Source organism: Chiloscyllium punctatum, chromosome 3 (genome assembly GCF_047496795.1).
Source record: "Chiloscyllium punctatum isolate Juve2018m chromosome 3, sChiPun1.3, whole genome shotgun sequence".
Taxonomy (NCBI): Eukaryota; Metazoa; Chordata; class Chondrichthyes; order Orectolobiformes; family Hemiscylliidae; genus Chiloscyllium; species Chiloscyllium punctatum.
Window position 1 is genome coordinate 52,175,266 of NC_092741.1, and position 13,508 is coordinate 52,188,773.

A 13,508-nucleotide genomic window follows, 5' to 3' on the forward strand; every position below is an offset into this window, starting at 1 on the left:
AGAATGACAGCCCTTGACATCAAGGCTTCATTTGACTGAGTGTGGCATCAAGGGGCCCTAGCAAAACTGGAATCAGTGGGTATCCTGGGCAAACTCTCTGTTGGTCATACCTGACACTAGGAAGATGGTTGTAATTGTTCAGGTCAGTCACCTCAGCTCCAGGTCATCTCTGCAGGAGTTTCTCAGAGTAGTGTCCTCAGCCCAACCATCTTCAGCTGCTTCATCAATGACCTTCCCTCCATCATAAAGTCAGAAGTGGGAATATTTGCCAATGATTGCACAATTTCTCAGATACTGAAGCAGTCTATGATCAAATGCAATAAAATCTGGACAATATGCAGACTTGAGCTGACAAGTGGCAAGTAATATTCACAACACACAAATGGCAGCCACCTGCCATCTCAAATAAGAGATCATTTATCCACCGCCCTTTGACATTCAGTGGTATTACCATAGTTGAATTCCCACTATCTGCTCCACCCTCCTCTCCGACCTAACACCTCCATCCCCACCTCCATCCACCTATTGCCCTCTAAGCTACCTTCTCCCCATCCCCACCCACGTCCCATTTATCTCTCCACCCCAGAGGCTCCCAGCCTCATTCCTGATGAAGGGCTCCTGCCCAAAACATCGATTTTCCTGCTCCTCAGATGCTGCCTGACTTGCTGTGCTTTTCCAGCACCACTCTAATCTTGACTCACACTATCAATGTCTGGGGGTTACCATTGACCAGAGACTCAATTGGACTTGCCATATAAATACAGAGCAGGTCAGAAGCTAGGACTACTTAAATGAGAAACTCAACTCCTGACATCCTAAAACCCTATCCACTACCTACAAAGCACACATCAGGAGTGTGATGGAATACTCCCAACTTGTCTGGATCAGTCCAGCTTCAACAGCATTCAAGAAGCTTGACACTATCCAGGACAAAGCAACCTGCTTGATTGCCACCACATCTACAAACGTTCACTCCCACCATTGCCGCTCAGTAGCAGCAGTGTGTACTATCTACAAGATGCATTGCAGAAATTTGCCAAAGATCCTCAGACAGCACATTCCAAACCCACTTCCATCTAGAAGGAGAAGGAAAGCAGATACATGGGAACATCCCCATGTCCAAGTTCCCTTCCAAAAACTCACCATCCTGACTTGAAAATATATCACTGTTTCTTCACTTTTCATTGGTCAAAATCCTGGAATCCCCTCCTTGATGACACTGTGAATCAACCTACAGTATGTGGATTGCAAGAAGCCAGCTCAGCACCACCTTCTCAAGGGCAACTAGGGACGGGCAATGAATGTTGCATTAGCCAGTGAAGCCCACATCTTATCAGTGAATTGAAAACATTGAATGAAGTCCCCCAGCAGGGTATAAATGGATGACGTTTCCCGATCTTCCAACACACAAATTGAGGGCTGTAATCTTTTACTGACTCGGCTTTCCTCTCTCTCTCACCGTATCTTCCTGATTTCATTTTCACTTGTTCATTCTTTGCTTTCTGCAGGTAACCTCAGTATTAACACCGAAGCACCAGGAAAGCGGTTGAAAGAGGGACAGACTGGCAGCTTAGTGTTTTGAGATTTAGATGTTTCATTTGAGACAGAGGGGGATTAGATTAGATTATTTACAGTGTGGAAACAGGCCCTTCGGCCCAACAAGTCCACACCGCCCCGCCAAAGCGCAACCCACCCATACCCCTACATTTACCCCTTACCTAACACTACGGGCAATTTAGCATGGCCAATTCACCTGACCTGCACATCTTTGGACTGTGGGAGGAAACCGGAGCACCCGGAGGAAACCCACGCAGACACGGGGAGAACGTGCAAACTCCACACAGTCAGTAATGTAAAAGAGGTTGGCGAGTTGTGTTATTAAAGGAAAGCTGTACTGAGGGAGGACATCTTGGAGAGTTTATCTAGCAAGGCCAAGTGGATAGAGCTCAGGAATAGAAAGGGTGCAATCGCTTTGATGGGATTGTACTACAGGCCTCCCAATAGCTAACCAGGAGACAAAGGATCAGATATGGAAAAAATGTGAAAAGATCAGAGTTGTTATGGTGGGTGATTTTAACTTCTTCTATACTCACTGTGAAACAAAATGTAAAGAGTCCAACCAGGGAAAGGGCCATGAAATGTCTTTGGCAGACAGAATTAAGGAAAATTCCAAGGTATTTTATACATATGTATGTAAGGAACAAGAGGATAGCTAGGTAAACTTGGTTCTGGTATTATTTTCACATTAGATATGCATAGATAGCTCCACCTTGATGTATACTCATTCTATGTCCCATCACAGAAATACTGTGATGATACTGTGAATCTGAAGAAAAGCACTTTTAAAGGTTACATTTGGTTCCGTATCGTATGAGCTCACATGAAGTGTTGAGGCATGGCAGAAGCAAGGTATTGTGATACTTCCTTTAGAATTCTTCTCCCACCTATGGATTTAGTTGGCCAGAACCGATGTGTTTAGAAAGACATCCACTTTCTTACACTGACCTTTGTGGAGGGGACCTTGTATGTCCCTAATCTAACCCACAGTGAGCCACAATAAAAGGTATCTTTGTCATTGCCCAAGAAAAACACATCTGGTAATCCTCAGAATCCATCTTGACCGACATCATTTTTAAAATGCAGCTTTTAAAAGTGTTGTTCTTAACATTCACAGTATCATTGTGCTGTTATTTACTGCTACTATTGTGACATTTGGAGCAGCTAACCGGACAGAATCAGGCAAGTTGGAGCTGTAAGAAGGTAAGGCCTAATGTATTCCCGCTCTTTCAAGAGAAACTCGGCCACATAGGGGAAAATGCTGGACGGATGTGGGTAAATGTGGGAGGAAGAGGGCAGTGAGGATGAATGGGGAGGATATGGTGTTGAGTGAGTGAAGACGAGAAGCCATTCCTCTCCTCTCAAGTCTGGCTCAGACACACAGTAGGCATCGACAGAAGTCCAGCCAGATGATTTCTGCTCATTCTCTCAACCCAGGCTTGCTCTTTTGAGTCAAAGACACCAGAAAAAAAAAGTAGAATTTAAAATAATAACATTCTAGAATTTGGAACAAGGTGCATTTCAAGGTCAAGGCGCATTTCTTGTGACTTCAAAAAAATTAGTTGATTGTCCTTTCAGTAGCCTTCGTTACTTTGCCTGATTGCTTTTGTGATTTTCTAGGTACCCTGCTGTGTGCCTTTTTAACATTCCAATGTTTTCCTATGACAGATGTAAGCTATCACATGGGACACTGGTTTTGGACTGGGTTAAAAATCACACAACACCAGGTTATAGTCCAACAGGTTTGATTGGAAGCACTGGCTTTCGGAGCACCGCTCCTTCATCGGGTGGTTGTCAACCACCTGACATTGTGTGATTTTTAACTTATCACATGTGACTGTAGTTTCCTGTTTTCTTTCTCCCCTCTTGAATGGAGGACCCATATTCACTGCTTCCAATTTCTTTATGTTTAAGAACCTTAATGCAAGGAAATGTTTGGAATTTGCACAGCAGTCCTTGGGTTGGTGTTGTAATGTCACTGGACTAATTGTCCAGAGGCTAATGCTCTGGCTCCTTGTGCTCAAATCCCACAATGTTTGGAGGGAGATGGACCAAGTGAAGGCAGATGGGACTAGTTTAGTTTGGGATTATGGTCAGCATGGACTGGTGGGACCAAAGGGTCTGTTTCTGTGCTGTGTGACTCTCATATATTTGTCGAACATCCCTTTAACTGTATCCACTCTGTTTACTTCAATTCTTCTCTGTGACAGTGAGTTCCACATTTTCACCACTCTTTGAGCAAAGATGCTTCTCCTGGGTCTGGATGGGACAGTCTTCAGAAGGATGGTACAGACTTGATGGGGTGAATGGCCTCTTTCTGCCTGTAGGGATTCTCTGATAACCTCTTGTAATTTTAAACAACTCTATTAACTTGTTTTGCAGCCATTTTTTTGCCAGGAGAATGGGGGTATCAGTACCACTGCCTGACCAGTTTATTCAAGAGAGAACCTAAGCATGCAAATCAATCATTGCTGAATCCCTCACTATCCACATCCTGGGGTTCATCATTGACCATAAACTAAAATAGACTAGCCATATAAATATGGTGGCAGATGTGGGAATTTCAGGAGCGTTTAAGGGTTACTGAGGATTATATCTGCAATAAATGTCATTGGTTGCGAATCCTGTCCGATCAAATGGATCGGTTGAAGCGACAGTTAGAGGCAATAAGGAATTTACAAGAGCTACAGGGTGTGATGGATGGCAGTTATAGGAAGGGAGAAAAGCTGCAGATACAGTCAGGTAGCTGGGTTAACTCCAAGAAAGGTAGGAAAGATAGGTGGGTAGTACAGGAGTCTTCAATGGCTATCCCCATTTCAAACAAGTACACTGCTTTGCAACATGTAGGGGGTGATGGGTTCTCAGGGGAATGTAGCATGAACAGTCAAGTTTCTGGTATCAAGACTGGCTCTAATGTAATGAGGGGTACATTGGGTTTCAAGCGATTAATTGTGTTAGGGGACTCTTTAGTCAGCGGAACAGAGAGAGCTATCTGAGCCAGAAGCGAAAAATAGGAGGATAGAGCAGACGAATATGTGTCTGAGGAGCTGGTATATAGGTGGAGGATTCACATTTTTGGATCATTGGAATCTCTTCTGGGGTAGAAGTGACCTGTACAAGAAGGATGGATTGCACCTGAATTGGAAGGGGATAATATACTGTCTGGGAGATTTGCTACAGCTACTTGGGAGGATTTAAACTAGTAAGGAGGTGAGGTTGAACCCGGGGAGATAGCGAGGAAAGAGATAAATCTGAGACTGGTACAGTTGAGAAAATTAGCGAGCCAAACAGTCAGGGCAAGCAGGGACAAAGCAGAGAACAAGGTAGGACTGATGGATTAAACTGCATTTATTTCAATGCAAGAGGCCTAACAGGGAAGGCAGATGAACTCGGGGCATGATTAGGAACATGGGACTGGGATATCATAGCAATTATAGAAACATGGCTCAGGAATGGGCAGAACTGGCAGCTTAATGTTCCAGGATACAAATACTACAGGAAGGACAGAAAGGGAGGCAAGAGAGGGGAAATGGTGTGTTTGATAAGGGATAGCATTACAGCTGTGCTGAAGGAGGATATTCCTGGAAATACAGTCAGGGAAGTTATTTGGGTGGAACTGAGAAATAAGAAAGGGACGGTCACCTTATTGGGATTGTATTATAGAACCCCTCATCATCAGAGAAATTGAGAAACAAACTTGGAAGGAGATTTCAGTTATCTGTAAGAATAATAGGGTGGTTATGGTAGGGGATTTTAACTTTCCAAACATAGACTGGGACTGCCATAGTGTTAAGGGTTTAGATGGTGAGGAATTTCTTAAATGTGTACAAGACAATTTTCTGATTCAGTATGTGGATGTACCTACTAGAGAAGGTGCAAAACTTGACCTACTCTTGGGAAATAAGGCAGGGCAGATGCCTGAGGTGTTAGTGGGGGAGCACTTTGGGGCCAGTGACCATAATTCTATTAGTTTTGAAATAGTGATGGAAAAGGATAGACCAGATCTAAAAGTAGAGGTTCTACATAGGCAGAAGGCTAATTTTGATGGTATTAGGCAAGAGATTGCAAAAGCTGATTGGGGCAGATGTTCGCAGGTAAAGGGAAAGGGATGGCTGGAAAATGGGAAGCCTTCAGAAATGAGATAACGAGAATCCAGAGAAAATATATTCCTGTCAGGGTGAAAGGAAAGGCTGGTGGGTATAGAGAATTCTGGATGACTAAAGAAACTGAGGGTTTGGTTAAGAAAAAGAAGGAAGCATATGTCAGGTACAGACAGAATAGATCGAGCAAATCCTGAGAAGAGTATAAAGGAAGTAGGAGTATACTTAAGAGGGAAATCAGGAGAGCAAAAAGCGGACATGAGATAGCTTTGGCAAATAGGGTAAAGGAGAATCCAAAGGGTTTTTATAAATACATTAAGGACAAAACAGTACCTAGAGAGTGAATAGGGCCCCTCAAATATCATAAAGGCAGCTTTTGTGTGGAGCCACAGGAGATCTTAAATAAGTATTTTGCATCAGTGTTTACTGTCGAGAAGGACATAGATGATATAGAATGTGGGGAAATAGATGGTGATATCTTGAAAAATGTCCATATTAGAAAAGAGGATGTGTTGGATATCTTGAAACGCATAAAGATGGATAAATCCCCAGTATCTGCTCAGGTGTAACCTCGAACTCTGGGAAGCTAGGGAAGTGATTGCTATGCCCTTGCTGAGATATGTATATCATTGATAGACACAGGTGAGATGTCAGAAGACTGGAGGTTGGCTATTTAAGAAAGGTGAAAGACAGGGAACTATAGACCGATGAGCCTGATGTCAGTGGTGGGCAAGTTGTTGGAGGGAATCCTGAGGCACAGGGTTTACATGTATTTGGAAAGGCAAGGACTGATTTAGGATAGTCAACATGGCTTTGTGTGTGGGAAAGCATGTCTCATGAATTTGATTGAGTTTTTTTGAAAAAGTAACAAAGAGGATTGATGAGGGCAGAGCATTGAAAGTGATCTACAGGGACTTCAGTAAGGCGTTAGACAAGGTTCCCCATGGGAGACTGGTTAGCAAGGTTAGATCTCTTGGAATACAGGGAGAACTAGCCATTTGGATACAGAACTGGCTCAAAGATAGAAGACCGAGAAGGGGTGGTGGTGGTAGAAGGTTGTTTTTCAGACTGGAGGTCTGTGACCAGTGGAGTGCCACAAGGATCGGTGCTGGGTCCACTATTTCTCTTCATTTACATAAATGATTTGGACTTGAGCATAAGAGGTATAGTTAGTAAGTTTGCAGATGACACCAAAATTGGAGATGTAGTGGACTGCGAAGTTTACATCAGATTACAACGGGATCTTGACCAGATGGGCCAATGGGCTGAGACTGGCAGATGGAGTTTTAGATTAGATTAGATTACTTACAGTGTGGAAACAGGCCCTTCGGCCCAACAAGTCCACACCGCCCCGCCGAAGCGCAACCCACCCATACCCCTACATCTACCCCTTACCTAACACTACAGGCAATTTAGCATGGCCAATTCACCTGACCTGCACATCTTTGGACTGTTAAATTTAGATAAATATGAGGTGCTGCATTTTAGGAAAGCAAATCTTAGCAGGACATATACACTTAATGGTAAGGTCCTAAGGAGTTTTTCTGAACAAAGAGAGGTTCATAGGAGTGCAGGTTCATAGGTCATTAAAAAGTAGAGTCGCAGGTAGATAGGATAGTGAAGATGGCATTTGGTATGCCTTTCCTTTATTATCCAGAGCATTGAGTATAGGAGTTGGGAGGTCATGTTGTGGTTGTACAGGATGTTGGTTAGGCCACTTTTTGAATATTGTGTGCAATCCTGGTCTCCTTCCTATCGGAAAGATGTTGTGAAACTTGAAAGGGTTCAGAAAAGATTTACAAGGATTTTGCCAGGACTGGAGGATTTGAGCTTTAGGCAGAGGCTGAATAGGCTGGGGCTGTTTTTCCTGGAGCGTCAGAGGCTGAGGGGGTGATCTTACAGAAGTTTATAAAATCATGGATAGGATAAATAGACAAAGTCTTTTCCCTGGGGTAGGAGACTCCAGAGCTAGAGGGCATAGGTTTAGGATGAGAGGGGAAAGATATAAAAGAGACCTAAGGGGCAACCTTTTCACACAGAGGGTGGTGCGTGTGTGGAACAAACTGCCTGAGGAAGTGGTGGAGGCTGGTACAATTGCAACATTTAAAAAGCATCTGGATGTGTATATGAACAGGAAGAGTTTGGAGGGATATGGGCCAGGTGCTGGCAGGTCGGACTTGATTGGGTTGGAATATCTGGTCAGTATGGACAAGTTGGACCGAAGGATCTGTTTCCATGCTGTACATCTCTATGACTCCATGACACTATGGCGAAAAAAGCAGAGCAGAGGCTAGGAATCCTGTAGTAAGTAGCTCACCTCCTGATTCCTGAAATTCTGTCCATGAGATACAAGTCAGAAGTGTAATGAATTACCCTCCCCTTGATTGTTATGTGTGCAACTTCAGTGATAGCTTGACACCATTCAGAACAAGACAATCCACCTCTTCAGCACCTCATCCACCACTTCAAAAATGGTCATATCAATTACAGTGGATTCATTTCCATTATTATTCAATGCATGAACACCTCCCTGTTTAAGTGATTTGTTATGAGGACTATATTTAGTTTAAAGTCTTCTTGACTTCTGGTGGCATTAGATTCCTGGTGGATGGACATTGCAGGACACTGCAACTCAGCGATCCAGCCAATCATGTTTAACACCAAGGTTGATGGTTGTGGTTATTAGAGGTCAATCATCTCAGCTCCAGGGCATCTCTGCAGAATTTCTTCAGTTACTGTCCTTGATGGAACCTCATCAGCTGCTTCAAATATGACTTTCCCTCCATTTAAGATCAACAGTGGGATGTTCACTGCTGATTGCGCAATATTCAGCACCATTTAGACTCCTCAGATACTAAAGCAGACAATGCAGCAAGACTTGGATAACTTACAGGTTTGGGCAGGTGAGTGCTAAGTAACCTCTGTGCCAGATAATGGCCATCTCTAACAAGAGAAAATCTCACTATCTCTCCATGATATTACCATCCCTACCTACCCTACCAACATCTTGGGATTTCAATTGACAAGAAACTGAGCTGGGCCAATCATTTAAATACTGTAACTGCAGAGGCTAAAATTCTGTGGTAAGTAACTCTCCTCCAAACTGCCTAAGACTTGTTGTCCATCTACAAGGCACATGTCAGGATGAGTACAGCTCCACCAATCCTCAAGAAGCTTGACACCATCCAGAACGTGGCAATATGCTCATTAGCACCCAATCCACCACTTTAATCATTCACTTCCCCCACCTCTGACACACAGGAGCTACAAGAAGCCCTGCAGCAAATCACCATGACTCCTCAAGCCAAACTCATGACCGTTATCATCTGTAAGTTCCCCTTCAAGCCCCACTCAACTCTGACTTGAACACATAATTCTTGGCCTTCTCTGTGACTGGTCAAAAAAATTGGAACTCCCTTTCTAACAGTGCTCTGGATGAACCCATGCCATAGTGGTTCAAGAAACCAGCTCACTACCACCAGATTCTCAAGACCTTGGGCAATAAGTGCTGGCCTAACCGAGTGAGGCCCCTGCCCTGTGAACACATCTTTCAAAAATTAAGTTATGCTTGAGATGATCTAAGTTGTTTGGTTTTATCTGATTTGCGCACTTTCTACACAGTGATTATTGAGAAAAAGCTAGCGCACAATACTTTGGAAGGGAGAGTTTCCTCTTCATGAATGGTTGTAGCAGAGCTACACCACTCACGTAAGATGTAGAAGCATAAGTAGGCCATTCAGTCACTTGAGTGTACGCCATCTTTCAATGGGATTGATCCTCAACATAATCGTCAGTTCAACTTTCCAGCTTTTTCTCTTTAACTCTTGATTCCCTTACTGATTAAAAATGTCCATCCCAGCCTTGAATAGACTCCCACTGTTTGTAAGTGAGCCTACTTGTTATTTGATTGCCTTTCAAAGCCAATGTTCCAACTGTGTTAACTTTGTACTATGCAGTTCAAAACAATATCCTCTTTTTCAGATTCCATTGTGATTGGATTTTGGGTAGGCTTGGCCGTGTTTGTCATTTTCATGTTTTTCGTTTTGACGCTGCTGACAAAGACAGGAGCACCACATCAAGAGTAAGTCAGGCTCTTACCTTTAATTTATAATAAAGGGCTGTATCGGGAAGAACATGAGAGGTATCTTATAATATTACCTCACATACACCTTACAATCAATAGGAACTGGTAAATGCCTTGCTGCAGTGACTAAAATGTAGTCATCGAACAGCACATGCATTAAAACACAGATTAAGAGAAGCAACCCCTGAAATAGTTACAGTTGTATATCTTGAAAATGCTTACAGGAATTAAAAATGGTCTTGATAGCGTAAATAAAGAGAAACAGTGTCCACTGGCATAAGGGTCAATCATCAAAGGGCACAGATTTAAGCTACTTGGAAAAGTACTGGAGAAGAGATAAGGAGAATCATTTTATGCAGTGATTTGTTAAGATCTGGAATGCGTTGTCTGGAAGTCTGGTGGAAAGAGATTCTATAATAACTCTGAGAAAAGCTCAGTAATACTATAACAGTAAAAAGAAAAATTGCACAAGTGAAAAAGTAGTTCAAAATCCTGGCTAATGGAAAAGGTACAAAAAGGATATGAAAGTCAGTATAAAAATGTTACACTTCTTTTTGGTGATAAAAATGTTGGCAGAACAACAGGCCTCTTAAAAGCTGATAATGGTGATATTGTCAATTAAGGAACTGATGGATGTACTGAACAATTACCTCACATACAGCAACAGTATAGAAAGGGGTCGTCATGCTGAAAATTCCAAGGCAAATTAATATTGAAAATCATGAACAGGAAATCGCTAACATTAATTTGAGCTAAATATCAGTAACAGAGAAAAGCATAATCATACTGAAGAATGACAAATCCCTGGGATCAGATGGTTTCCATCTGCAGGTTTTAAAGAGTGGGAACAATGCAGACATCCAAACATCTATCTCCCAAAGTTCTCTCAATTTGGTAATGGCTCCTTTAAATTGAAAAACTTTGAATTATCATTGCCAGTTAAGAAAAAATACAGAGAGACCAAGAAGTGGTCTAGTTTACATCCATTGTCGGGAAATTATTAGACTCTATAAGTAAGGTTGGTTGACCTTCACCATTTTCAGCCAATCAGGGAAAGTCTCGAAGTGTAGCTCATGTCTAAGGGAACTGGTTGAACCTTTTATAGAAGTAGCTGAAGTAATGGAGGAAAACATCGATTCTCCTGCTCCTCGGATGCTGCCTGGCCTGCTGCGCTTTTCCAGCACCACACGTTTCAACTAATGGAGGAAAATGCCTATCAGCACTTTTTTGAAAACCCAGAAAACTTTTGATAAGCCCCTGCAAGCAAGAGCTAAAATTAAAACCCATGGAATTGAGGTTACTCAGGTTACGAAACTGCCTGGGCAATAGGAGGCAGGGAGCCATGATCCCGTAGATATTTTCAATTTTTTGTATTTTTAACATGCTTAGACATGATGTGACACACCTCTGGGGGCAGGTGGAGCTTGAAACCAGACCCTCTGGTTCACAAACAGGGAGGCTAATAATACTCTGATATGGATGATCTACAGGCACTTTATTTGACAGCCCAGGAGTAGTGGTGTGTCCAGTAAAATATATTGAAGCCTCAAATATTTACTGTATTTGCTAATAAATTAGATAATAGATGGAAGTGTTAAATTATGAAGCAGTTTTAATAGACTACGTAAGGGGTAAACTGTGATAAAGTTCAGTGTTGGAAAGTGTGAGATCATCCATTTTGGATATAAAAAGTATAGAATTGGATATTTTCAAAACAGTGAAATTCTAGAACCACTAAGTCCAAAACAACTTAGGCTTCAGATACACAGATAATTCACACATCATGAAACAGTATCAAAAATACTAATGGAATTCTGCCCTTCATATGTAGAACATCGGAAGACACAAGAAAAGAACACAGGAAACAGGGGCAAGAGAAGGCCAAATGGCCCACGTTGAGCCTGCTCCACCATGAGTAATCTTAGGCTTCATTTTCCTGCTCATTGCACCATATCTCTTGATTCCGAGAGGCCAACAATCTGTCCATGAAAGTGGTGGATGTCATGGATCAGCTTTCAAAAGCCCTTAGTTAGACCATGCTTGGACTACTGAGAGCAGTTCTGATCACTGGACATTAGGATGTGTACATCGACTTTGGAGAGGGTGCTGAATAGATCAGGATGATACCTGAGCTTGGAGTTAAATTTCAAAGACCAATGTAAATAAGGGTTGACTATTGGTAGAGAATGTATAAAGTGAAGTGATGATTTGATCAAGGCACTCACGACGTTAAGGGGAAGCAACAAAGTTAGAGAGAAACATTTTTCAGTTAGTTGGTGTGCCTAGGACCAAGAGGCACAAGCTAAAAATTAGAATTAGACATTTCAGAGGCGGAATTCTGAAAGACCTTACACATAAAACATGGTGGAAGTTTGGAACTCTCTTCACAAAACGGTCATTGATGCTAGATTAATTGTTAATTTTAAATCAATAATGCATAGAATTTATTAACCAAAGATATTAAGGATTATACCTTGCTTTTAAATCATCCATGATTTTATTGAATGCCAGTACAGGTTTGCAAAACTAAATAGCCTACTCCTGTTTCAGTGTTCCTATATATACTTGAAAAAGAAATGTTCACATGGCAAGGATGTAACAGGAGAGAATGCTAGCTCTTTCACCAGAATGATGATCACATGTGCGGTAAAATTCAATGATAACTCTTGCTTGTGATAAAACACAAATGATTACGTAAACCATTATGTAATTCTGATTGTAATCTTTAATTGTTCAATGCTGATAATTGGCTTTCAAAGTAACCAAGCTGTTGAAGTTGAGCATCATTAGTGACAGCTTGTACAATAAGAACATTATGGTATTCAACATCCAAAAACTGATTTTGCCATTTGAACCATGAAAGGAAATCTCGCTGTGCTAAGTGATTTGTTGCTGTGATTTATCAAGAGTAAACAAATATGACATTTTTCATTATTGTGTTTTCAGAGAAAAAAAAATCGAGGGGTTTTGATTTCATTTTATATTTGCAATGTTTTCCTTTGCTTGAAGCACTTGGGGGTCATGAGAACTGAACTCAGCTCTTATTTTTAAATGTCTTCACCTTCATTGTCTGGGCTTGTGCACTCTTTTTATAGAGCCCAGCATTCCTTTGATAAATATACAAGCCAAGGGGCAATCCACTGCACAAGATTTGTTTCCAATCCACTGCACAAGATTTGTTTCCAATGCATGAAGATAAAAATTTGCTTTTCAGGGTTTAATCTAAACAGAAGAGTCCCCAGTCCCTGCCTATAAAGCTAGAATGATTTCTTTGGAACAGCTGGAAATTTAGTCGTGGATTGAGAAGTACCAGAGCTGGGCTATGTTAACTCATTTCCAGATATCTGTTGGATATGTTAATGTTTCCACTTCTCTCTTTTAAAAGAAACCATGAAAACTGTCACCATGATGAGATATAACCCGTTTGTGTAGACTTTAACATAAGTTTGTCCTGATGCGGCTCAGTGGATGCTTCATGTTGGCCGAACCACCCAAAGTGTGGGCCCCACTTGGAAGCCCAGGTTAGAGCTGTTCAGGAAGAATTGAAACTGAGGGTGGAAGTGGGTGTGTCGGAAGAGGTGGTGAAAAGAGGAAATGATGGGGATAATTGGCCCTGGAGAAAGATTTGTTCCCAACTTGCTGATTCATTTCTGGCAGGAAGGTCCATTGGGACGTTTCTCAACTCACCACTAATTAAGATCCTAAAGTGGTCAACTAATAGTCACTTAAGGGTCTCACCTTGCCACCTCCCTCATTATCTGCCTTCT

General features: G+C 41.9%; 1 protein-coding gene across 4 annotated transcripts in view; it reads left to right on the forward strand.

Annotated features, from left to right (window-relative positions):
- Nucleotides 1-13,508, forward strand: part of LOC140458515 (melanocortin-2 receptor accessory protein 2-like) — a 40,533-nt gene that overhangs the window by 20,580 nt on the left and 6,445 nt on the right. For all 4 annotated transcript variants that reach the window (XM_072553272.1, XM_072553241.1, XM_072553251.1 and 1 more), the window contains one exon: nucleotides 9,639-9,738. In XM_072553272.1, the coding sequence (XP_072409373.1) occupies nucleotides 9,639-9,738 (100 nt within the window). The remainder of the gene's footprint in view (nucleotides 1-9,638; nucleotides 9,739-13,508) is intronic.